We start from the raw sequence: 27,458 nt of genomic DNA on the forward strand, positions 1-27,458 counted from the left end.
CGACATGCTTTCCTCCCAGCTTTAATGATTGTACTAATTGTTATACAGACTCCTAATCAAACTGCACAGAGCTAGCTTTCCTCATTCTTCATAGGCAACTCATGGTTATTTTAAATCCCATCACAGCTTCATTAGCTCAGCTTTCAGCGGCGGTTTTGGTTTGCAAGAGTTTTTCTCCGTGCGTTGTGTATAACCCACGGCTGTGTTCTGGTGTTGTGCTGCTGGGGGTGGGTCTCAGCCTGGTACAAGTAACAGTGTTTTATGCCAGCTACATTTCTGGCCTGTAAACTTCAAAACATCTAGTCATATAAATATCATTTCATTTCTTCATATGTCTGTGCCCAGCAATACCTCCTGAGGATCGGTGCACGGCCAATACTGGAAGAGGAAATTGGTAGTAAGCATTCATTTTCTGAAATAATGTCACATATTCTTCACAATTCAACTGGAGTGCCGTGGTCACTCAAGGCAGCACAGAAAACAAACACTTCCTTTGGGTTTTGACTCATGAGGTATTGCTGTTCTCAAGCAGATGTTCTAAAAATGTTCTAAAAACTGTCTGGAGACATCTCCACTTATTTTATTTTTGTTATCCCCAGGAAGCAGAACCTCTCTACGCCCAGATCAACAGACCTAAGAAATAGCATTGTTACAGGCTTGTGGTGCTCCAAGACTCAAACAAAACCCAACAACCTGGCAGGCCTTTGGCTTTCATGCTTTTTTCCGATTGATTTTGGATGACAAGGAGAGTTGATTGCCCTCCTGGACTGGCTCTACGAGTGTTCCTGACATTTTTTTTTTTGGCAACCAATGGCAGATTCCTCTGGCAGCACAAAATAAAAACTCTCCCTGCTTATCATACCACAAGTCCAGCCCCGTTCCCACCAGTCATGGGTATCCAGACTAGGAAATCTTACTCCTTGGTCTTCTTTTAACCATTCGTTATCTTCTGTATGCCACATATAAATAATGAGCATCTGAAATGTATTGAGTATTAGACATTCTTTTTCTTTTGAGCAAAAAGCAGAGTCTGTATGTAGCAGTGGCATTATCATTCAACAGCCTTTTGGGCACATGTTGGCACTTTTTATGTCATGGTGACATGTTTTTCATCATCATTTACATCAGGCTGATCCTGGCTTTTTTTTTTCCCCTGTGTAGACATATCTGAACAACAACAACAACAAAATACTGGCAGTGTCTTTTTTTTTTTTTTTTTTTTGTATTTCTTATTCTGTAGTTTTGTATGAGTGACAGCTCTAACAGCAAAAATCCTCCTGCAGAGATGATTCCTAACTTGAAACCGCAGAATAAAACTCGGTTGTTTATCATCCTGACTGAAAATGTTGCCAAATGGACCTTTAAGTTCTAGTGCATCATGAGGAAGAAATGCTGCTTTTCTGTTTGAATACTCATGTTGTGGGTAGAGAAAGGACATCAAGTCCCACTGAGGAAAGACGAAAGAGTCAGTATTTCCTAGAAAACTCTAAACAAAGTGCAGAAAAGGAATATTTTTATTTCTTCAATATCTTGCTGCTGTAATGCTATGCAGACAAGTGTTTTCTTCTCTGTGTGCCATTTTTGATGAAAAAAAAAAATCATTTGCCAAATAATACTGGTATGATTCTGGTTTAGGAATTTGGATGAAGCGGACTTTACAAATGGGACAAGGATGGCATGGATTTTGGAATAACAAACTGATTCTGTGATCAAATTGTTCATCTTTATCACTTTTTGTACATCAGAAAAATCAAATGGGATTTTTATTTTATAACTTGGAAAAAATCTTACTGTTAAACTCTTTAAATGTTTAAGGGGAAATGGCTTTAAGGAGTTTGAATGAAAATTGCCAGTTTTTTTGTAAATATAAATGTTATGAAAATTCTTTTACTAATGCCATTACACAGAGAAGGTAGCAAGTTGCAGTGCTTGGAAGGTGTGGCAAACCCAATTTGTCGTTCTCACATCACATACATTTTTTCACATGCTTACGATAATGGGCTGAAGCTCAAGTGCATTTGCCAAAAGCAGTCAGCTTGTCAGCAACTAGTAAAATTAATGGGAACACATGATTTTATGATCTAGTTTTCACACGGACATACTCCACTTAGAAGAAATCACAATTCATTGACATTCCTTTGCGATTCCAGAACCTCTGCATAGAAGTCATCAAACTGTTTACACACAGAACAAAAGAATTTAAAACTTCCTTTTTTTACATTTATGAAGCAAAAGTGCAGTGTTTGGGTTCATATGTTTAGCACATGATTTTCATAAAGAATCTATATATTTTTGCCCTACAGAGAATTGTTATACAGGTCAAATGTGTTTTCCTGATGTTCCTATGCAGTTACGGTATATTGAATTTAGTGGTTTAACACTAAAAAGAAAAAAAAAAAAAGAAGAAAAAAAGAAAAAAAATAAAAAAAGAAAAAATAGAAAAAGGAAAAAATGTTAAAGAAATCAAATGATTAATCAGTTTTTAGGGTTATTGTGCAGATTTTGTTTTTAAATTTACACATTAGGATTTACATTTCTGTCATGATTAAAATAGGCCTGGAGTTATAAGTATTTTACTTTCTTTCATCTCTATCATAAGCTAAAAATGGTTTAGAAGACAGAATAACTGGGGTGGCGATTGTTGATACGTACAACCAAATCTCACAACATGATTCCAGTCTTTTATTTTGAATTAGAGAAATTAGAGAAATGTGCGTTACAGAATGTATGTGAATGAAAAATTAGCTGTGAATAGACCTAATGAACCTGCAGAGAAGAGAACTTTTATCCCCGTTCACAGTCATTTGATGCTTATTCCTTAGTCACGTGCAAACAGCTTTGTAGCAAATCTTATTTTCCCATCAGAAGAAAGATCAAGTTTTCTAACCAGAGAAGATGAATTAAAACTTGGTGGATTGAGTGTTTCAGGATTAAAAGCAGAGGTAAAAGCGTTTCTGAAGGACATTTCTTTAAGAATATTTTCCTAATTTGCACAGTGGTGCTACTTTCTTCATCATTGGCTTTTTTGGGTTTTGTCCTACATACGGAACCACGAAGACAATTCTGGTTCATCATAGACATTTGAGGTTTAGTATCGTCAGTAAAACGTTGAAAGAAGAAGAAGAGATTTATGTCTCGGAGGATCTATTGACGTCATATCTGTAGGAAGCAGATAATTTACGTAGTCCTTGCAACGAATAGGTGCCGAGGGAATGAGGCTGGGATTTTAGTGTCTTATGAGAGACAGCTGGGCCATCGCCGTGGACCTTTGTCTTACCTTTACCAATGCTCGTAAATAAAAACAAATTCTGAATTGTCTTGTCATGCGGTTAAATCATCCTTGTCATGGTTGAGATGCTGACTTGAGAGGACTGGAAGGCCTCTGCACTGTACCAGTATTGTAGATAACTAAAATATCCAGCTTGTGCAATTGTTTAATCCCTCATCCTTCACTAGCACTAAATTCGTCACTTTAAATTTAAAAACCAGGGAATCCCACCAGCCATCCTGTTATCCCCTGTAGGTTCTTGATCTTTACCTGTCATGAAAAGATATTTTGATAGATCATAGTCATCCAAGTGTCTGATGAAACCTTTCATCTAATAACGTTACTGGGCACCTTCTTTGCAAAAATGTTTACTCCGTGGTTTTCATTCATTTTTATTTCTGCATTCTGACACATATTTTTTTAATAAAGATGAGAAAGATAAAATGACTGTTGCAGTACATTTCTAAACCTACTTTAACTTTACCTCAGATAACGACCATTTGTTAACATATACAGACACATTATTTTTAACTTTATGTATAATGCATTCAGCAACAACAAAAAAACCAACAAATTTTTAGAAATTTTCCATTAATTTCTGTAACACACCATGTAATACTGTTACGAATAAAAACATTAAAAAAGCATCATTTCAGTAAGTTTGTTTCATAGCTTTTGCTCTTCTATGATAATTCTGCCATCGTTACAGTGCACTATGGGTGTATGTCATGGCCAATATTTTTGACAGTGGAAATATATGGGAAAGGAGAAAAAAAAGTGCCTCAGTTTGGGAAATACCTAATCTTAAACACTCTAAGTGTTGCTTATCTTGCAAATGCTTAACTCACTGTTTTTAAATGCTGCCTCCCCAGTTTTGGCCACTTTTCGTGTGTTTTGGGATAAGCATCCCAAACTAGTAGGTATTTTAGTCACCTCCTGTAAAATCTCACATTCCTGGGAGAGACGACGCTGCGCAATGCTACCAAAGCTGGAGTACCTTTGTGGCATGAGAAGCTTTAATTAATTTTGCTCACATTTTCCTCTTCAAATAAGACTTAAAATGAAAAATGTGCATTTAAACATGACAGTTTTGATATTAAAACCCCCAAAACTTTCCAGTAGTATGCACAGAATTGAGAGCAAAGCCTTGATCCAGTAAAATGTAGTAATGATACCATCTTCTGTTTCAGTGGGACCTTTCTACTGGGTGGGGCAATGCGTAGGGTAGGCTGAAGTGTTTTGCTGGTGTGAAACTCTTGATGCCACATGCAAAATAAAGTTGTTTGGTATTCAGAGGTACCGAGTACTGGATCCCTCCGTTGAGATAAGGAATAGTACCATTCTTTACCAAGCGAGTAATGCAAATATGCAAGATACCACATTGAAATTTAAGGGTAAGAAGTACGTGTCTGTATACAGGAAAAGAGAGAGGTGTGGATGTGTGCACATATATTTTACTGTATTTATTCTTCTTGCTGTATTTCTTCTTCTTTCTCATCCACCAGAAAAGTCCAGTAGGTCATGCCGAAACATTCATTGCCTTTGTCAGTGAACATTGTTGAAATACATGGATCCCACCTAAGAATAAAGGTCATTCTGTTGTGATAAAAACATGCTAGTGTTAATGTCATCTTGACTTTGTATATAGCTAACTGTATTGAGGTGTCCTTGGAAGGAGGAACATGATCTGGTTTGTTTTCAGCAAGCTACAAAACGTCAGCTTAAAGTGAAACAAGATGCAGGTAAGCATGGTTTTAAACTAAAATGCACTTCTACAATGTAGGCCAACTCTAGTCTTGTTGATATTCATCCAGTATCCCCACAGTGAAGTTGGTTTATGTTGAAAAATCAGAAAAATTGGCTTGTGTTGACAGTTGCTATGCAGACTCAGTTTAAAAATTCAGAATGAACAGGTTTGAGATCTAGTCCGGTGATGGTGAGGAAGTAGGAAGGACCTGGCTGCGTGATGGCATTGCTCAGAAGGGGAAAAAAAATCTGATTCTTAGTGTGCTGTGTCAATGTACTATATTACATTAATATTGCTGTAACCTAAGCGCAGTAGGAGTCTGTAGATTGTATATGAGAGTATCCAGCTCAAACATGACTAGTTCAAGAAATTGTCCCCATTTAACTAATGCTAATTAAGGCCATGACCTCCTGCAGTAATGAGAATTTATTTAGCAAACAGTTTGCAGAATCAACCTGCGGTTTTACAGAAGTGAGGACTCTGACAGATCTCTCTTTTCCACGTCAGTGACTTCTGGGAAAGCAATTGATTGTATAGACTGGGAATATGCAATTTTAACTCACTTACGTTGGATTAAAGGCAACGTTTTATGTGCTTTAATCACTACACAGTGACAGTTGCTGCAACAGATAAGCTAACCTCTTTCTTCCTTTTTCTAGGTTGTGATACATGTTTCCATGCATTGTTTCCTTTTTGCTTTCTTTCCCTTCTAAACAACTCATGTCCTGTTAGGTTCATATTTATTAGTTTTCTGGCAAATAGTGTTGTCAATTGGAAGAACAGCATTTCAAAGAAATGAAAGGGGGTATCTCTTGGCAATTTTCTACAGAGGTTTGAATCCATTGTCTACAATTGTCTCCTTAAGCCAACGTGGAAAGCATAGTGGTGAATGAACAAAGTGAATATGGCAACCAGAAAATGCAGGTTTAGGGCAAATGCGTGAGTCATCTACACATCTACTTGTGGGTTCTGGTTCAGCTCCTGTATGTGAAATTGGTGGGACTCGCCCCCTCTTACTGGCTGTGGTCTGATGTTACTGCTGGAAAAGTCATGAGTACTTCTGTCAACTCTGTTGTGATGAGGTCTTCCACAAGTTGGTCTTCTCATACTGATTTGCGTTTTAGGATCAGCCCCATTAAAAGCCTGGGGTTTTCTTAAATACCTAAGATAAAACGGAGAGCTGGCATGGGGAAGGAAAAAGGGTTTTTTTTTTCTTGCTTTACTTGCTGTCTGAAAGTGTGGGGAAACTGAATTATACATTTCAGCATGACAGTGAGGAATATGGGAAGATATCCTGATACGATTTCCTGATTACCTGTAACATTGCCTGTCTCTTTCTAAAATTATCCTACTGGAGAAAGGAAATATCAGGTCTATTAGTGAAACGACTCTCTGGCTATTAGTTTTTAGAGCTTTAAATAGTCTTATCTCAATGGACGTGTTTGTCCTGTGGCTCATCTATCACCCCTAAAATGTTTTATCAGCACCTGAAAAATCTCAAGAAGAAGAATAGCCTCAAATGTTATCCATTTAAGGGGCTTTCAGATACAGAATGTATTTTTTAAAAAAAGGTCTTTTAAGATCTGATATTATTTGCTGGCTTTTCAACCCCATTTCATAGCTCCCACAGCACCACTTCTATAAATACTCCTCACCAGCAAAGAAAGGAAATCACAATAGATTAAAAGAAAACCAGGTTAACGGGCAGCAAATCAATGTCCATTCAGGCTCAGACATTTGTGAAAATAAAGGATTATGAAGAATTATTGCCAGGTACTAGCTGTGTGAAGACCTTTTGTGGCATCTTTGTCTTCTTTAACAGATGGTTATTAGAGGTCTAAGAAAAGCTCTCAGTGTCAGAAGCCAGTTGTATTAGAAGTAAGCAGAAGTTGCAATGCTGTAAGATGTTGCGTTTTTTGTAAATTTTGTACTATTTGACGTTCAGATTGTAAGTGTCTTGTTTTTTCTTTAAAAAAAATGCTGTTTCTACTTTGAAAATGTATGTGTTATCTTGAGGTCTGATGGAGAGGAGATGGAGACAAAGGATGAGGCGTGGTGGGTTTTTCTTTCTTGGTCTACTCATTACTGCAGCCCCTGTCTTACCATCTTCACAGGACCTTAGAATCAGAGCTTTCAGAGTGGGTGAACCTGTGCCCAATTTGGACTGAGTCATTCTAAGGCAGTATTTTTAGTGAATTAAAAGCCAGAAAAGGAGAATTAAGCTCAACGAGGTGAGTTTTTTATCTCCAGGGCCTTTCAGAGACCAGCCTCACCACCAGAAAATAATGGTATTAGTAACAAAAATGGTGATGCAACAGAGTCAGTTGCAGTAAACATCTGAAAACATTCCTTAAGATTTCTTACTTGTAATTTTTACCATATATTTGCCACTGTATGTTCTTCACCATTAACATCAGTGGGTGAGCCGCCTCTTACCTTTGAATGAGCCAGTTATGTTCTTCTGCAGAAGGAAATGCGTTCTGAGTTATGAAGCAGGGAATAAAAAGAAAGATTGTCACAGAGAAGAAGAAAAACTGTTTTTGAAAAGTGCACTAACAATACCGTAAACTGATGCTTGCTGGCTCCAATCTAACCTTTCCCAGGGACTTTCATCTCTTGACGTGTTTCACAGTTTTTCTTTGGACAGGAAACTGCCATTTAAAAGAAAAATCATCTTTGGTGAAACTGTACAGGTTTTATTTACAGGGAGCAAGGGGTCACAAACTTACGTTGGTGTTATGAACTCTGCAAAGGATGCGTTGCACTTGAACACTCAGTGTTCATGTTGGACACTTAGTGAGGCTTCATTTTCAGGTGTGATGAAACCCATGTTCAGTGACTTACAGTGTTGTTAGCAGTAAGTGCTCTGGGACTTAAAAACAGCTCAGCAGACAGCCACAGCTATTACAGTCAGCAACGAAGAAGGATCAAGACTGGGGAAAGGGCAGAGGCGGTGTTATAAGGCGACACTCCCACTGATCCATGGACCCACTAAGCCCGAAACTGCGAGGAAGTGGAAAATGAGCCGTGGTTGTGAATTTTACGTGTTAGACCTACCTCTAATTAAACCAGATTATAACTTATGTGGCAAACCTGATTTTGCTTTTCAGTTCTCTCTGAAAAGTATGTTAATGTCTAGGAGATTCTGTCTTGGGTCCCTGCTGCTTTTTTAACGTAACTTCTGCTAATTCAGGAGCAAGCATGGTCACCACTAAGATGTGCGTGGTGAGAGGCAGCAAAACAGGAGCAGGTTGCTTTGAGATCTTCACTCACCAGAATCACTGTCATGTTTTGCAGTTAAATCTAGAGGGTGCTCTCTGTGTACAATTTTAGCTTCTCTTTTGCTACCATTGAAATATTGGATGTGTACTGCATTTCCCAGCCAGCAAAGATCCCATGTATGGGGAGGTCTTTCCTGTAAGTGTTTTTTTTTTGTCGTGCACAAATGATTAACAGCTAAATCAATTGTGTCAAAGGTTGAGCAAGCTGTATCACATAGGCACATCTTGGGTTTAGTCTGGGGCAAAGTCATTTGAAACAAAAAAATAAAGCAAAAAAGGCAAACAAAAAGCTTTGCACAGCCTAAGCCATCTTTCCTAACAGTTTGTGCTCCGTGTCTAGAGATGAAAGGGCAGTTAATCACTGACTGTCTGTTCAGTAACATCGGGTTAAAAAACTGGCTGCCTGAAACACAGTCTTTTTATTCAGAGCAGATTCCTACAAGGAATCAGTTAATGTGCTTCTCTGTGTTAAACTGTTACCATCGAGCTGCCAAACTAGAAAGATGCAGCAGCCAGTAGCTTATTTTGCAGAGGCATGGCTCCACAGTCAGAATAATGTCATTTCTAAAGTAACTATGACACATTAAGAGGTGTAGCACTGGCCAGGTAATGACGCTGAGGTTGTCAGGTTTGTTATTGTTTGTTAGTGAATATGTTTAATTTTATATATAGCATACATCATTCCTATAATGAGCAAATTAAAATATATTTATTCTTTGTATCATCAAAGCACTCAGAGACTCAGCCCACGGTGAGAGTCTGTGCTGCTAAAAGCCATAGTTGCACACAGTGCAAGACTGCATCTGTTTAAAGAACCTCTGCTTGTCCAGCAAGAGGAATGGTGGGAAAATGCAATGGTATTCATAATTTTGTATAGGGAATCACAGATGCAGAGAACTTTTCTCCTTCTAAGTCGGTCATTGTAGGTTAAGACTTATTAGGAAAATGATGGGAAAGACTGTTGTGTCTCAGGAATCAAAAAGCCATACCTGAAGTGAGAAGCAGCAGGACTGTGAACGCTGCCTCAACAGGCAACCAAATAAAAATTCTGCAAGGTTTCGAGGATCCTGATCTGCCTTTGAAAGCTCAACTGAACTGATGGGAATCAGCGCTTGGTAAGTTCTCTGCCCCTGTTAGGACTATTTAAGAGAGAGAATGGCTCAACACAGTAGCTAGAAAACACCAAGACGTTTAATTTGATACCCTGACAGGTCTTGCTTCCATGGGCTCAAGACTTTGGGTACATGGAGCAGAGGATCTCTGTGGAAGGGCCCAGCCAGGGCTGGGGCTCTTGTCTTCCCCTGCAGCGTGAGCCCGAGCCAAAGCCCTGGTGAGAGGCAGCAAAGGACACTCTTGGGGATGAAGGCTTTCCCTGAGCCATGAAAATGATTGCTTATGCTTTGTGCCTGACCGCCTTCTGGAAGGCAGACAGGAAAAGCAGAAATAAATAAATGATTTTTCAGCCTACTCTCTTCCTAGAAAGCTGACTTTAGTTTACTTATCGCTTCCCTCTCGCCAAGACTGGAGTATGTTTCATTTGTTGAAATATTCATTTTTCCCCATCCCTTGAAAGGATCATTACAAATGAAAGCATAAATTGCTTCTGGACAGATCTTTGCTTCTTCCCACTTGCCTCCAGAAAGCCATGTACTAACAATTGCAACATTTACCTTGTGAATCTGCCAGGTGGTGGGTCATCTGCTGTTTACAGTGTGGAAAAACAACCCAGTAATTTATCTTTTTCTACTTGAACCATTTTCAACCCCCCCTGCAGACGGAATGGGAGCAGTGATGGTTTCGAATCGCCAATGGTACCTTGGAGCAATGAGCACAGGACGCACCGCGTTTGCTCTGTACCCCGTCAAACTGTTGCTGCTTTATGCCGTACTTGGCATCCTAACCGTTCATTGCTTTGGGTAAGTGAATGTTTCTGAAGCCATGTCCATGGGATGATATGATGAAGAGGGAAAATCAGTATGGACTCTCTGCTCTCCCTTTGTATAGCACGTAGTTGCTGTCTTGAGCAATTTCTGTATTTCTAATCAATAGTGAAAGACATTGTTTTGAAGTTAACGTAGTGCAATGTGTCTGCCTTTAGAAAAGTAATCCTGTTTGATAAATCTGAGATGACAAATTGGCACGGTCGTGTTGTAATGTGGAATTCTGTTTGCAATGAGCAGCCTCCTCCCATGCTAGCTGCCCGACAGTGTCCTGGAAAGATGGGATTTTGTTTTCTTTGAGTACATAAATGGCAAGAATCTGGCTGATAGTTGTTTCTTTCTCTGCTAGCTTAATAGATTTTGCTCTTTCAGAGGACTAGAGTCAATCAGTGACTGCAATCTTTCCAATCGAACTATATTTTTCCACTGTTCTCTGAACTTTGAGCTCTGATTTCATGCTTCAGTGAGCTGATGCGTTTTTGTATTTCCCTTATTCTATGTGATTTTTAATATGCAGTAATGGGAGTCCCTTGCCAGGCACTAGATCATGCTTAAAACTTCAGCTGTTGCTATTCCTTGTCTTGGTGGAGGAATTGGGAACGCTTCTCTGGTAGTTTGCTTGTTAAAGTGGGTATGAAAAGAAACTAATTGTCAATGTTTCACTAAAGCTTCCCACTTAGATTAGCTGCTACAAGGAAGCGTTTGTCTGGGATGAGGATTTAATCAGAAATACTGAATCTACCAAAATAGTAGGCAACATTTTAGCTGTGGCATCGTGGAAACCTTGGAGACAGTTGTCACGTGAGGGGATGAGAGAGGGGCTGGAGGATAAGAGTAAAGGCTCACACTTGTGGTTCAGGTTCATTACTGGGATGAAAGGGATTAATGGATTAATGACTCTCTGTTGTGAACCGAGAATAGAGTCTAAGACTAATGGTTTTGGCCAGCTTGAGAAAAAATAGCCTGCTTGGCGAATGGAGGCACTTAAGCCTGGTTTTCAAAAATGCTGAGCCCTTAGCATTGCGGCTGGTGTTTGTCATGGAGGTGTCCGACCTTGGAGCTGTTCATCGTGTACAGCAGTGAGGTACCAAAGTGCTGCCCATACTGCAAGCAGCAGGGAGCGATGGGACAAGGGCAGGAACAGAAAGTTCCTGCAGAAAGTGCAGCTTTTACTGCTGGCCACTTTGCCAGGTTATTTGGTAGGGCTTGCGCAGCTTGAGATGAAGCCCAGGTCGGTGGGACATGGGTTGAATTTCCCATGCTGGCTGGATCAAATGTTGTGTCCTGCGGTCACCCCTCCTGAGTGCTCTGCAGACTTACTCTCGTGGTGTTGTAGAAGCCTGGGTCTACTCTTGGGCATTGAAGAGTGGGTCAGGTTTCATACAGAATTAACGCCAGAATGAAACGAGTACCAAAATCTAGAGGTTGCATAGAAGATTTGGTGAGGTCTAACAAGCATTAGTTCTCTTTGGCCTGTAGTTTTGCACCATTATAGGCCAAGTTGCTCTGTCCTTGCAGCTTGGTGGTTTCATACCCTGAAGCTCTCGTGTTTTTGAATGCAGTGGTGAAAAGGCGTCCCTTAACCTGAGCGGCACCAACAAGAGCGTGGCTAACAGCAGGTGGGCCCGGTCCGTGAGCAACCTGCCACAGCCCCGCGACTGCGCGCTCTCCGCCTGGTCCTCATGGAGCAAGTGTGATCCCTGTCAAAAGAAAAGGGTGAGTGTTTGTAGTCTAGGCATGAAGTCTGAGAAGCTGGGAGGCAGGACCTCCTCCAAGCCTTGTCTTTTTTGTCCACGGGGTTGGGCAAACAGCGGGGAGCTGTTGAGAAGAGCCCTGTACAGGTGAGACTGTGGGCTTTTGCTTTGAGGTGGCTTTTAGCTCTTCAGCTCTTTACCCCCAGTAACTCCAGTGGTTTCCAGGATGCCTCACTGTCCTGAGAAGGTGTAAACTCAGACTTGGTGAAAACACACGCGGGAAGCTCAGGCTTTGCAGGGACTTTCTCTCCAACACAGTCCTCTTCTTCCAGCGTCAGTGCTAGGCACCATCCCCACTAATGGTCCCCCGTGAGACCTGGAGACACTCGGTGCCTCTCAGGATTAAGATGCTTTTTCTTGTCTGCCAACGAGCATTTTCTACCCAAGAAGCCCCATCAAATGAAAGTAATGATCCCAATAGTGTGAAAAGCAAAATCCCCATTGCTAAAGGGACCTCTGCTAACGAGTTGGAGAAGCCATTGCCAGGCTTAAGCAGGAATAACCAGTGATGGGAGTTGGGAAGAGTGAAGCTTCGTATCAAAGAGTTAAACTTAAAAGCTGGGAAAAAAAGGAGGGCTAACATATTGGACTGAGTAATTGACTGCTTCACAGCAGTGTTGTGGGCGGAAAAAAATCCCTAATGATACAGAGGGCCAAGTAAATACACTGACAGAAAATAACAAGGGATGTCGTTACCAGTGCTAATTGAAAGAGAGGAGATGTAACTGAATCCTTCCTTACTCTTGCAAATGCCCGCACTACCCTGTCAGGCTCATTTAAAAAAACTGTCAAAGGCAAACTTTCCTTCATTCCTTCCAATCCTCAGTCCTTCCTTAGTAAAATTAAAACTGTTGCTGATCAGAAACCTTTGAAATGAGGCACATTACAGCATCACACTTCTTTGCCAACACGTTTTTTTTATGACAGTACTCTTAGATCAGATCTCCCCGACACAAAGTTTGTTTTTTAACTAGGCAAGCGTAAAATTCACAATTTCTGTACACTTGAGTCAATATTTTTTATTTCATCACAGTACAGATTTGCCCGCCTGGAACAACCTTCTCAGTTCAATGGAGATCCATGTGATTACTCTGACAAAGAAACCGAAGACTGTGTTACAAACAATCCTTGCAGGAATAAAGTTAGATGTGAAGGTTTTGTGTGTGCAGTTACAGGTAAGGACTTACGGAGTGAGAAGTGGTGGTGCTCAGGTGGCATCTCTGACACCACCACCTTGAACTTTCTGCTTCTACAAGAGTTTGCTGGGCCAAAGAGATGTCAGGAGTTGATCCTGGTCCATCCATGCTTGTGTTGTGTTTGCATCAGTGATTTTGAGTGAGTCTATTAGCCAACATCTGTCAGTCTAAAGCATGTCTTTAAAAACCTCCAAATAGGAAATTAAAACCCAGTTATATCAGTAAAATCTCTAGCACAAGTGGATCTGACAGCAACGGGAGAACATGCGCTGGGCATCCTTGACACATGCCCAAGAGCACAGCAGGTTATGATGGTGGTCCTCATGGCATTTCCCTCCATCCGTATCAGCAACTAATTAGTCGGGAACACTGTAAGCAGTGAGGGGGAAGCAAGGCAGCAGTTAGCTGTATCCAAAATTTCATCAGCCTCTGCTTTGCATCTGCACCGTGGCAGCGGAGAGGAAGGCATGCAGGGAGCAGGGTGCCGGGGAAGAGGGGAGCTCAGCACAGGAGATCAGGCAAAGGAAAGCGACCGCTGATCTCTGTCCCCCCGGCTAGTGTTTTGGTGAGACTGAAAAACAAGAATTGAGTAATTATGGACATGGAAAGCAGGAAAAAAAGAATTCCATATACAAGGTCTGCTGAACAGTCTCCAGCATGTTTGTTTTCTCAAACCTAAAAAATTTTAGCAACAAAAGATTCTATTCATTTTACACTTTTAATTAGGGATTTTATTTTTCTAGGTTGACCAAGGAATTTTAAGATTATTAAAGTTTTGAGCAAAGCTGAGCAGATGGAGTTTGGTAATCCATGCAGATAGAGAAGAAATATTTTCCAGCTAGATTTGAACCATTCACTACAGGAATCTTTTATTTTGTTTCTAGAGTCTGAGTCAGGGCCTGTGGTAATAGATTGTTTTAAAAATAATTTACAACTTGCATTCTAGGGAGATGCATTACGCGGAGGCTGCTTTGTAATGGGGATGATGACTGTGGGGACCAGTCAGATGAAAAAAACTGCAAAAAAGTATTTAAAAAATGTGACCAGAAGATGGAGCAATACTGGGGAATAGAGAATCTGGCAAAAGGGTAAGTTAGTGGCTTTCATGAGATGTTTTCTTACTTAAGGATAAGAATGATCTTATGTGGCTTCAGACATAAACATTGAATGGAGAAAAGCTGTAGCAATTGCTGTATCCAGGAGTTAGGATCCGACAGCCTTTGGGGTCCAAAGCCTGGTGGGAAAATCCTTATTGACTCCATGAGTCTTTTGGAGAGATATGAGGTGAGTAAAATTCCCAGATGTACCCAGGAGTACATGTGCCCCCTCCGGAGATCATCCGCTCAGCTTGCAAATACGTCCTGCAAGAGCCTGTGTGTGTGCTCTTGTGTGTTGCCAAAACCTGGTGAGTGAAGAAGAAAGTGTCAACACCAAACATTTCTCTAATGTCTGCAGGTACTTGCACTTAAATTAATCAGTGGAAGAGTTTCGATAATCCAATTATTTTGCACAGATGTAAGTAGAGTTAGACTCTGGCCTAATTCAGTCTGTGGGGAGCAGGAATGTCCTAGACTTTAGGAACTAAGAGACTGCTTCAAACCATGCTTTTGAAATAAAAGCAAAGGAAGGTTTGTTAAAATCTGAACATACAGTTATACACTCCTTACAGAATGACTTAAATCAGCATCTTGGATTGCCTAAAATCTGAACCTGGCTATGGATTTGTATTTTAGCACAGTGTATGGGTTTGGGGGGTGGGGTGTAAAAATTTCTTTGGCTTCTTCCGTGACAGTGGAAAATGGTGGAATTTTTGTCCTTTGCATGAGTGGGGTAGGATGAACCTGCATGTTGGCAAGCCCCAACTTTGTGGGGATTCAAATCCACGTCTGAAGTGATCCAGCTTTTACAGGCTAAGCCTGTGGCAACTTTCTGTAAGATCAGACTGTATGAAAAGAGTCTTTTCTCATTCTGCAGGAAAAAATGTTTTTTACATAAAAAAAAGGAAAAGAAAAATTGTATTGCAAGGAAAAATTATAATTTCCTCCTTATTCTCTGGAGATACGGCTGCTGCACATGTCATTGCTAATGCTTTGTACTTCTGAGTTTAAACAAAATTAAAAATAATGTTGGACAATTATAGGAACACGCTTCTCATCTCTTTGAAGCTACAATTGCTCAGTAATTTGCTTTTAGTGGACTTCCCTTTTTTTCAGATTGTTCTAAAATTAGAGTTAATATTTTACAGCTTCAGAGTCATTATCATGCAAGTCTCTCTCCGCAAAATAAGGAGAGGCAGATCTAACAGAGGCCTGGAACACTGATAGGGACACGACATGGACTATTAGCAATTTTTTTTTTGGTGAAGTTTCCTCTAATGACTGTTGTTACTATTTGAGTGTGAGTTTGTGGAGGTGAGTGCCGTGTCTTCAGCTGTGTGCCACAAGGGTGACGTGAGGGTGTCCTGACACTGAGCAACAGAAGGGTTTTTACTGCAACATATCGTACCAGCAGCAATAGGAAAAGCAAATGAGCCCAGTTTACTCACCCCATCTAAAAAGACTGCAGTCCAACACCCTTTCTCAAGCAGACAGGTTAAGACTACTGTCCATCATCCACTAAAATCAACGGAAAATTTCCCAGCGATTTGAAATAGTTGAACAATTGCTTGAGTACCTAGATCTTGTTCCCTGACGATTTTCACTCTCATTGTACTGACCTCTGTTGATCCTTGACCAACCCAGCAAAGATTATCAATGATAAACTAGAACAAAGAAATGTGAATTAAAAATGAGTCTGGTCTGATGACATGAGTTGGCAAACCAGTCTTTGAAGACCCTGCTGGATGCTGCCGCACTGCCACAGGCATGCAGGGATGCTCGGTGGGCAACATGGTGGGGTGGGCGTTTGGCTGGTCCAGTTTGTTCTCCTCTTCCCAGAGAGTTCCAGTAAAGGCTACAGAAGCTGCCAGTGCCAGTGGCAGTAATGCTCTGGTGTCATTCCTAGTTGGGTGGTGAAAATTGCCCTTCTGTAATGAATATATTCATTGAAGTGTCAAAATTTGACTCTGTCTTTTGCTTTCTTGTTAGTCAGTTAGGATTTTCTGGAGCAAATAGGTTGATCGGACAGTGAAAAAGGCAAAACTTTCTTTCGGGGTTTCAAAATAAAGAAGCCCTCAAAGACAAAACAAAGAGCCCTCAGCCAAACGAAAAATCTTTTGCCTTTGTCAGCCAAGTAATTTGATGTTTAGCCCTAAATTAATGATAATATTTTGCTGTTATGCTTCATGTACAGGTTAAATATCTTCACAAACAACTTGGAAGGATTAGTTCTTGATCACAGGTACTATGCTGGGGGATGTTCTCCCCATTATATCCTGGACACAAGATTCAGAAAGCCATACAATGTAGAAAGCTATACACCAGAGGTATGTGTCAGATTTGTCTGCAAATAAACATACAAATACTCCAATCAGTTTAGTGAGTAATACCGATAAATCTTCATTACTAAATCATTTTATAAAGAATTACGAAACTCGTGAGATCAAATGGGATGAGACCGAATTTAGCCCTACTTCTAGAACATCATCATACCCCACACACTATATGAAGCTGGACAGGTCCCCTTATAATATCCATGTGCACTGGAATAGATGGCAATGTTCCCTTGGACCTTGTCATTGCAAAAACTGGGCCTAACCTTCCCAGTGCCATCTGTCCAAGAGGGCCCAAAAGCCCCCCAGTGGGCACGGGGAGGTTAATTTTAGACAAAATTGTAGAGTGCTTTGAGAGCCAGGCTGGGAAAGCTGACCTTGTGCAACAGCCTAGGATTTAGCAGCACACCATGTGCTTTGTGTGAAAGCTTATTTCTGCGGTGCATCAAAGCTGTATTTCAAATATTATATATTTGACCTTAATGCTCTTGATGACATAGCATGATATTTTTGAGTGTTGCCCACTAGGAAACCTTTTCCTTTTAGAATTCGTACTTTAATTGATGCCTATGTTTAAAATTTCACCTTCTTTGCATGAGACTGACATATTAAGTAAAAGCCTGAGGTCCTTGCAGTATGGAGGAGATAGTAGCTTTCCTGCTGCTGTAAATCAAGTATTCTTGAAGTACCAGTGTTAATAATAATAGTGCTTTGGAATTATACAAGGCTTTTCATCTTCAAAGTGCAAGCATTAATTCACGAGTATATTTGTATCTGTATTCCTTCCCCATGCTTCAGGTATACAATCACTATGCAGGAAATTAAACGTGTTGTTTCTGCTTTCTGTTTAGACCAAAGGCAAATATGAATTTACAATGACTGAATATGACTCCTACTCAAATTATGAAAGCAATGTCCTGAAGGCAAAAGCTTCACAGTCTAGCTTCAGCTTTGGTATAAAAATACCAGGACTGTTTGAACTTGGTTACAATTCAAACGACAACAGGTTCAAGAAGTTCATTCAAAGGATGAAAAGATTTTCTTCAACTGTAAGCGCTGCTTCACTTAATTCTCTACTAACTCGTTATCCGTATGTGTGTGTATATCAGTGTATATCAGTGACATCAGCAGGTCAGCAGCCATGACTAGGATAAATGAAATCTTTCCTCCTGATTGGATTTTGCAGTTGCATTGATCAAGTGTTTACTAAGGCCACAACGCCTTTGTTAGTGTTTACAGCAGCCAGGAGCTTTTCCATTCACCTGTTGGCCAGGAACCAGACTGCCTAACCTCCGAAATCAGCCACAATTCAGTGCAGTCTGTCCAGTGTCCTGCTGGGCATCCACATTTGGATGTTTGTAGTGAAGTCATGTAAAAAAAGTGAAACTAAGAAGCCAGTTCAAATGGCCTCCCCTCCATACAGTCAACTTGCTAGTAGGAGATGTGTAAGTGACACTCCTAACAGGGTGTCCATGCTGCACCCCAGCCATGGGATGCTGTGCACCTTGCCCTGCCAGCCATTAAAAAGTTCTTACCACTGATGCCAAAGCAGTCTGGCAGGTGGGAGGTGAGTGGGTGCAACCAACACAGTGACTCCTCCAAGGGAATCTGCACAGGTAGAATTGGGGTTTAGCTACCGAACCTAGGAGCCCAGAGTTCCCTCTGCTGTACAGGTGAGTTACAGTGACTAATGGAGAAATCTGGGGTGAAAGAAGGACAAATAGTGTTTTCTGCAGTTCCAGGAATTTCTGCACCTGTACACGCAGTCCAGAAACCGGTCTGCGGTCTGGACAGCTATTGTCTGTGCGATCACTGCAGAATATCATCTCATATGTGAAGGGCCATCCCTCTTGTAGGTGGGTTCAGCAAGGCAGGAGCTGTCACTTCAGTAAATGATAATACAAACAGAGAACCAAGCTGTTCAACTGTAGGGCAGCCTTGACAGTAACGTAGAACGAAAACTGCTAGCAGGCCTTCCATGGCTTTAATTATAGACTAACACGTGCCATCTTACTTCGGCTGATGTGATCTATCTGCCAAGTACATCATTCAGCAGATCAGGACACACACAACACAAAATATGGATGGCATAATCACTTCCAGTCTCGTCTGCGGAGATTTGGTCGCAGCTGTGATCTGATGCACACTTCAAGCTGGCTGGAGATGCTTTAATCTATAACTCCTAGGACTGCTTTATGAGATTCAGTCTGAGGTAGTGTGCACCATCATTTGATTTCTTTTTTCATCTGTTATTGCTGTAAACAAACCTAGCTCTTGTCAATGGTTTAATAGTATCACTGATCTATGTCTCTCCTCTCAGTATAAAGTGCACTCAGGAATGGCAGAGTATTCCTTGTTGCTATTAAACTTGCATTTGCTTCCTGCAAAGAGGCATTTCCCATGACAAGATCAGAGGTGTATGAGAACCATTTGCAATAGACATCCATAAAGAAACCCAATATTAAGTCTCGATTTTATTATTTAAGTTACAGAGTTCTATATTGAACCCTCCCTGATGCACTTGTCCTGCTGGCCCAAACAACTGGACACTAAATCTTTTGAACATGATGAAAGACCTCTTCTGTTCCTGACTTTTATGCCAGAAAGGGGAGATATAATATTTATCCATGTACACGTATCTATACAGAGACATATAAATATATGTATGTGTGTGAGTGTTTGTGTTTTCTGCTTTCCTTTGAGTTTTGTTAATGGCATATTCTGTGGAATATAAATATTAATTTGGATCAGCCAGAGAATTACCATCTCACATACAAATCATCATGATTTCAGATATCAGAATTTTTCAGGAGAGAACTTGTGAGAGACAAAGGCTGGTTAACATTATTAGGGGTGGAGCAGTCTTGTGGGATGCTGCTTGTGTCCTTGCATCCTGGGTCTGTCAGAGCAGAGTTGTGGCCCATCTCCCAGTTGTGGCCTGAGCCATCACCTAACCTGTGATGGGTGCCTCTCCCTCTTCCTTCTTCCCTCTCTAATACCAGTGAGAATCCTGATTTTCAGAAACTTTGCTACTAAAAGTTTTGGTTTTGCTAAATTAAAAGATTTCCAGTTGCAAACTGTTAAATTGATAAATCCTGACCAGCATTAATTGTTTAATAGCAAATAACCACACATTGTGACAAGAATGACATCCCTCACATCTTCTGGATTCTCTTGTGTTTCTGCATTTCATGTAGTCCAGCAAATTCATTCACGCCCGTTCTGAGCTGGGCGTTGCCGTTTATAAGCTGAAGCCCCGAGCCCTGATGCTGCATTATGAGTTCTTGGAGAGACTCCATCAGCTCCCGTCAGAGTACAGCTACGGGGAGTACAGAGAGCTCTACAGAGACTACGGGACCCATTACATCACAGAGGCTACTGTCGGCGGCATCTACGAATATACTTTGGTCGTGAACAGCAATGAGCTCCGAAAGGCAGGTACGTGCATCTGATGGTTGTGAAAGAGCTTTGGGGCCAGCGTTTTGGTGGGAAAACCCCTCTGCAGGCACCCAGTGATCGTTCAGGTCTGAGGTCAGAAAAGAGAGATGGTGGAAGAAGGAGTCAACAACATCTCAAAGAAAGCCTGCAGAAAATATGGGAGTAGAAATGCTTTATGGCAGTGAATAAAGAGCCTGATTTTCAAAGCATGCTCAGCATCATGGGCTTCATCTAGCTCTCAAGCTGTGGGTGCTGCCAGTTCACAAAAAAAGGGCCCTGTAGCAAGTACTTTAGATGACACGTTTTGGAGGCTGACAAGATGTTGAGATGAATGAGAATCATGTAGCTTAATGCTTTTGTTAGCTTTGAAAACCTTCACCTAGGTTCTTTTTCCATTGCCTTTCAAATGACAGTTTTGAAACACCTTTAGCCTCGAGAGCTTTTCCAGCGTGTAGGAAACAGTAAATAATTTGCTGGGTGACTCTTGTGCCTGACATTGCTCTTGCTCTTTGACTCTGGCTTCCTTTTTTGCGAGAAATTATGATTGTTGTGTAGGATAGAGCGAGCCGTGTGACATTAATCAATAGCTGCACTCTCTTATTTATTCATTGGCATGGGAGTGAGTAACTGCCTTCGCTGTCTATTTGCGAAAGCATTTAGTGGACTCTGCTGTGTGTGACACTCAGTCTGTTTGCTTTTCTGCTGTCTAGGAAGTTGCTTATCCTGTAGCCAAATACAGCCCAGAGGGACAGAATTTAGATTCAGATTTCAGATATTCAAAACGTTAGCACTGCCCAATTCCTCAGCTGTTCGTGTGGGCCCATTGCAAGTCACGTTTGTTTGAACTAACGTGTATTATTGTTTGCATCAAAATGCTACCTGTCAGTGTCTGCTGACCTAGATCAGGATCCTACAGTAGTTCCAACATTTTCATGCTATCCCCAGGGCTGAGCTGGGCTGTAGATTTTTAGGGCGAATTCTTACATGCCAGGAAAAAAATTATAGTAGAGCTTCATGGAGAAACTTCCATGAAACAATTAAGGCTCTTCTGGCAGCAAAGAACTGGAGATGTGAGCTAGCAATGGGAGGAAAAGCTGCTTCAGCTGTTACTCTTAAAAGCCTGGCTCCTGATGATGGGGATGGGTGGTGGGTAGTCCTTTGTCAAAGATGTTTGGCGTTTAAGTCACAGGCCAGGCTCCCACTCATTGCAGCTCTGCATAACCCAGTACAGCTGAGTGGGTAGTTTTGTAAAATGTAGAGATTTCATTTCATTTCATATAGATCTGTTAAGTATACCAAAAAAAGGCTTCTTCATCTCATCTCCTTTTTTCCCAAAGGAAGAATATTTATCAACTCCCATTTTCTGTGTATATGGACATAGAACATCAAACAGTTGTATTAATACACTACAATTTTTTGGTGTGTGTTTAAGGTTATTCTCTGAGCGATGTCCAGAAGTGTGCACAGCATGGCTTTAACATTGGTGCAAATATTGGTCGTGTCTTTCTGAACCTTGGAATAACTGAAGCTGGCTGTAAGTCCCTTTTAAAAGAGATTGGAGGTAAGCATGAAACACTTCTGCCATTTAATTTCTAGCCTTTGTCATAGCGAAAAGAAGATTTTGTGATCTTGCCTGCCTGAAATATTTCCCCACTCCCTCACAGCCGCTTTTGAGTCTGCTGGCTAACCCCAGCCAAACTTAACAAAGGTGTAGGTGTCTCAAAGTTTGGGTTTTTTGCAAGATTTTCTTTGCTGGGTAGAGAAGAAATATCTGCTCAGTGTCCCAGGGAAAAGCAGGGACAGATCAACCATTACCCACCTGGCTGGTGCTGTGTTACCAATCCACCCACCTCTCAGCAGAGCAGCCCAGCATGCCGTTTTTTGCACCCAAAAAAGCCCAAATGGGGAAAGCAGGGAGGTAATGGTGTTCTGGGAGTCTCGGGACATACGGGAAGCTGGGGGCATTGCCGTGGGAAGAGGGTGCACCTGAAGATATGCGGAGGAGAACGGGCAACATTCATGGTAGCGAGGAGCTTTGGGCTGTGGAAGGGCCTGCAAGCTTATAACCATAGGGAAGAAATTTAGGAGGAGAGATGTAGGTAGGGTGCAGGAGAGGAGGATGGGGGTATTGTTGCAAGGGAGCAGGAGGGGCACAGGACACGCAGCATGGGAAACCAGGCTTCAGGTTTGAAACACTTGTGGCCTTTTTCCTTTCCACTCTCCGTGGGATAGGTAATATACAGGGGTGTTTTGCTGTGAGCTCATATCCCATCTGCAATCCACAAAGACATACCTGAGCAGAGCTGGCCACTTTTTGAATGCATTTTTGCAGACAGCACCTCCAAAAAACAGTATGTGGAAGATTTCATCGCTCTTGTTCGTGGCGGAGCAAGCGAACACATTACCACATTGGCTTACAAAGACCTGCCAACGGCTGCACTCATGCAGGAGTGGGGAGATGCTGTACAGTACAACCCTGAAATCATAAAGCTAAAGGTACTATATCCATTGCTTTATTCAGCCTCACTTAGCTGAGCACCTTAGAGAACTCTGTGTTCGAATAAACAGGATTTAAAAAAAAAAAAAAAAAAAAAAAGGGAAATTTCTAGGCAAATAATAGACCTGTATTGTGCAGCAGTTTCTCGAAGACTGGGTATTCAGAAAATCAAAGGTGTGATGTGTTAAAAGGGTGTGGTTGGAAGTACGTGAAGTAAACAGCTTTAACCCTTCTAACTTGGCTGTGCAGATGTAATTGCTTGCTGCCTACCAAGCAGATCAGACGATGTACCTGCCGTTTCACCAATGTATCACTTATCAAAAATATATCTGGCAGCATATATTGTTTAACGACTTTCTTTTTCTTGAAATTTCTCGTCTTCTGTGAGCACCAGTGACTACTTAGCAACAATTCTCTCTGGTTCAGAAGGTCAAGTAGTTCACCATACATACCTGGATGTTTGTGCAGCTTAGCTAAACCTTAAAAATATGAGTTAGGTTTTGAAGAGTCAAGGTTTTTTGATCCCAAAGAGTTTTAGAAATGCAAGGCACTGTAAAAGTAAAAAGCGAGCAGAATAATGTAGCAATTCTGCCTCATCATTTTTAATGTCAAAATAAGTTCACTCTGACTGAATACTACAAAGGTGCAAGGGAACATCCTTTTAAACAGGAGTTTGGACTGGTAGTGGTGGAAGTTGATTTTATTATTATATAATTGGTTTTCAATGTAAAATTTAATTTTAGACTAAAATATTTATATTTGTAAAAGATGTTTGTTTCTCATTGAAAATTCTGGCTTTTCAATTAAAAAAAAAAAGAGGTGAATTCTAAAAAATATGAAGCAAAGCAAAAATCAGTAATTTCGAAATATAGCCAGTGCCTGTGCTTGCTGCAGTGGAGGTGGCTTTCCCAAGCCCCTGGTGTGCTGTGGATTGACCTTCCAGAAATGCTCTGGGAGGTCTCTGGGCAGGAGACAACAGAAATGCAACCCTCCGCGCTAGATCCCACATACAGAAAATTCTCCCGCAAGAAATTGCGACGTTCTTTGTCTTGCCTGGCATCAGTGACCAGGCTGCCCAGTAAAAAAAACCCAGACGGATGTAATTTGGATTTGGTATCTATAATCCTTCATTTCCATACCAATATCCCTATGGGGCTTGAAGATCAAAAGTACTAGCAGAGTGTGACTAAATGTCAGCCCAAGAATGCTTAGTTAGGGAAAACTAAAGCAAATCAGTTCATAAATCATCTGCTGAAGGGACTTGGCAGGTCACTTTTAGTGTATTTCCTCATTTGTATGATCTGAATTCAAAAAGCAAAGTATGGATCACAGATAATTGATGAAGAGTGAATGTACAGCAGCAGGAAATGAGCATTTTTTTATTGAAATATTTTTCTATTTCTTGTAGGTTGAGCCTGTGATAGCAGTAGGGTGATTTTTCATGCTTACTGTATTGCCGTGGCCTGTGTGGCAGGCATCTCTATAGCAAGGATGGGAATTTGGGATGGATCCTCTGATGACACAGGCCCATATCATCCCACTGGCATTAGTGGGTGATGGGCAATATTGAGACCACACTTTCACTTTCCCTTGTTTTCAGAAAAAAAAAAAAAAGGAGCAGACCAAAGTCTCCTTGGTCCTTACTGCACGTTCACTGTGTTGTGCACCCCCTTATCTTCTCCTACCAACCCCATCTGCAGTGTTTGCAGATGAAGATCACAATCCTCTCCCTTCTGAAGGCAGTGGAAACCCTTATCTTGGCTTCATAAAGATAGAAATCAGCCTTGAAATGCAGAAGTGGTTAAGCTGAATGTGCAAATGTGAATGCCTGTGACCATGTGCCTCTGACTGTGCTATGTGGCTGTCCGAGGGGGGAAGGAGATTTTTATAGGTGGGTTTTGGAGATCCTTTTAAAATTAGAGTAACAGAGCACTCAGGAAACCTAAGTTTGAGGAAATCTGGTCTAAAAACGTCAATATTAGGAAAATGGATGAGAAAGAATTTAATGAAACTTCTGTGAAACTTTGCTCGTTTGCCAACTAAAGATGTGGCTGTTATATTTTATTATGCATTTGCAACTACTTTGGTGTTGTAAACCAAGGGGAGGGTCCCTGTAAATATTCCTGACATCGCTGCCTTGTTGTTCATGAGGTTTAAGGCAACACTAATGGGAACCCTGGAGCCCGTACCACAAGGCCTTCATTTCCCTCTCCAGCTGTGCTCCCACCGAGCCCTGCAAAGCTCACACCATCTTGAACTTGGAAATGAATTCAGTTTCTTCCCTCCCTTTAGGCAGAGCCGCTCTATCAGCTGGTGACTCCAACAGATTTTGCTAATGCAATGGCAATAAAAGAAAATCTGCGACAGGCTCTTGATGAGTTTCAGCTGGAAACCAGTTCTTGTCGCTGTGCTCCGTGCCACGGCAATGGGATCGCCTTTCTGCAAGGTAGAAGGATTTTGCACCTCTTCTCTACCCTCTAAGAGAAATGAGCTGGGAATTTGTGGGGAGCGAGGAAGCTTGGCGAGTAATCTGCTCTTTAGTTTCTCCTGTTGTTTCTCTTTCAGGTAATTAAATATTTTTTTAAAAGTTTGTGTATTTGTAGGGTGCCACCGGTAAGTAAAGACAGTAAAGTCAAGGGATAAGCCTGGTTAATGGGAGTGGCCATCTGTATCAGTTTTGTGGAAGAATTTGTTCCATCTCAATTATGCATTAAAAAAAAAAACCTTGACATCTTTAAGTCTCCTCCTTTGCTTTTAAGATTTGCTTCCATCCTCCTAGAGAAGTGACTACTGTCTCAGCATTAATTAGTGTTTGTAAAAGTGTTTTGAAGATGAAAAGAACCATATAAGTGCCAAGCACAGTTATCACCGTCACCTCCCCCCATTTCTAAGAGAAGCTGTCCTCTTTTGTAAGCAGGCTATGATTTAAAAATGAAGGGGAAAAATAATCAAATTGAATGAAAACCGCACTGCCTAAACAGAGATATATGATGTGATGAGAGCCTTTAACAAAGGGACCATTTTGTCAAGTGCCTAATTCCAATCTGCATCTGCAAAAATACTGATGAGAATCGTTATCATCTAAATGTAACTAATGCAGAAACGATCGCTTCAGGTACCAGCTAGTTGATTGTAGCACTTAAAGGATTCGTCTCATGATTACCCTTGCTTAAATAACTTTTTAGGAACTGAGTCAGGTTAGCATTTCATTTAGGATCTTCTCAACAAGAGGTTTTAAATGACCGTCATTTTCCTAAGTGGGAGCTCTCCTCTGGGGTCCTGCGGTGGGATGCACACCGCAGTCCTGGGCAGCCAGCGTGGGGTTACACCGACTTTTCCTCTGGCACAAAGCCTAGCTGGGATGCTCCTTTCCCAGGTGCTGGTTCCTGATGCTGCAGTTTGCTCCCTCTCATCTCTTTTGGAGAGGAGCAGGGGGACTGTGTGGTACCCCGGGTTGCTGAATTACTGCACCAGTATAGCTGAGGTTGAGCCACAGAGCAGTGGCAGGAACAAATGGCTGGGGAGGCGAGAGGGGCGGCAGGGTAGTCACAGCTCCCCTTCTTTATTGCTATTTTATACTTTCACAATCGGAGAAAAATGCTGATACCATTTCACCCGCTGTGCCTTCCTCACAGAAGATGAAGCACTGAAAAGAAATGAGTGTCTGCAGGAAAATGTGACTTGAAGTCTCTAATCCCACCATCTCTGCTTACTTTCAGGAACCAAGTGTGAATGCTTATGTCCCCTTGGCTACAGTGGCACTGCCTGTGAGATCAGTGAGAGGAAAGGTAAGAGGAACCCCAAGTCCGAGGAGACAGTCCCAGCAGTATTTAGGAGTGCCTGGGGATATCGGCTGATGGATGGGGAGTAATGCCCAGCACTGGCTGTCCTCGTTCTGCCCAGCCCAATGCACAAGGGGTTAGGGTCCTGCAAAGGTTACAGATACACTTTGCCTTCACTCATCTAAATTTCTTTGCACTCATGAGGAGGTGGCTTTACTTTTGAAGTTTAAAGCTGCATAAACGCACCTGCAATTATATCAAAATACGAACTCCTACCTAATTTACAATCCATGACAAGCCTCAGGTCTCCTCCAACAGCTCTGCTTCCCAAGTTTTTCCCTTTGATACAGCCAGTATGTTACAAACTATTTTCCCTCAGATATACTACCATGCATTTTAATCTTAAAATCTTACTGTTTTGAAGCATTTACTAATGCTTCTTGGTCACTTTATATCACTGCTGTCTCCTGAATGATGTTCTTAACTCCTTCCAGTTTAGGATGATCTGTGAATTTAATCATTTTGTTTACTTCTTCCAGTTCATTAATTTAGATGCTAAATAATACCAGATCTCAGGCACCCAGAGCTCTGGCACCATCCCACAATTTGATGCACTGCATTTATCACTGCGCTTTGTTTACAGTCTTATCCAGTTCTCATTCTGCATGACTGTGTCCTAACTAAGCCAGGCTGAAATACATTTTAAGCCAGGATTTCACTGAGCAGAGGGTCAATTTTGTAGGTGTTTCTAAGCAAGTCCATGGAGCCTTAAACTGTGGAGTCACTTACAGCTTGTTCCAGTCTGCTTACCGCACACGTAATCACATCCGACCCTCCCAAAGACTCACATCCATCCACTTGTCAACATGTAACTTCCTTTCTCACTCTCCTTTCCTCCTTTTATGTATTGCCTCTGTGTTCGGCTCCATGATTCTCAGGATTTTGAATTTATGTCACTCACATGCTCAGGGTCCATAAGAAACAGTGTAATAGGAAAAGCAATGGATGGAAAGCTGAATATTCAAGCTGTTGTTCATTGAAGAAGAATGTGAACATTTCCCCTAGCACCTCAAAATGTGGCTGATGCAAGTTTAGTTGCTGTTTTTCTTACCTAGGCTTGAACTA

The 27,458-nt window shown here is 41.3% G+C and overlaps 2 protein-coding genes across 3 annotated transcripts in view; both read left to right on the top strand.

Moving 5' to 3' along the window:
* The window catches only part of DAB1 (DAB adaptor protein 1), a gene marked incomplete at both ends in the record, with an annotated part of 119,791 nt that extends 119,147 nt beyond the window's left edge, over positions 1 to 644 (top strand). Inside the window, one exon of one of the 2 annotated variants that reach the window (XM_082313975.1) lies at positions 600 to 644. In XM_082313975.1, coding sequence (XP_082170101.1) covers positions 600 to 644 — 45 coding nt within the window. Of the gene's footprint in view, positions 1 to 345; positions 505 to 599 lie in introns of those variants that run through there. The other variant, XM_082313974.1, reaches the window with a different exon arrangement.
* Positions 645 to 10,075: 9,431 nt separating this feature from the next.
* C8B (complement C8 beta chain) lies at positions 10,076 to 26,573 on the top strand (the record flags this gene model as incomplete). Its single annotated transcript, XM_082312602.1, is given in 13 exon segments — positions 10,076 to 10,212; positions 11,799 to 11,952; positions 13,024 to 13,165; positions 14,133 to 14,274; positions 16,478 to 16,610; positions 17,468 to 17,665; positions 19,814 to 20,054; positions 21,487 to 21,615; positions 22,387 to 22,550; positions 24,844 to 24,997; positions 26,271 to 26,419; positions 26,423 to 26,488; positions 26,490 to 26,573. Coding segments are annotated over 13 exon segments (1,893 nt in total).
* Between the last annotated feature and the right edge of the window lie 885 nt (positions 26,574 to 27,458).

The sequence above is a fragment of the Platalea leucorodia genome (assembly GCF_965183815.1).
Source record: "Platalea leucorodia genome assembly, chromosome: 5".
Lineage (NCBI taxonomy): Eukaryota > Metazoa > Chordata > Aves > Pelecaniformes > Threskiornithidae > Platalea > Platalea leucorodia.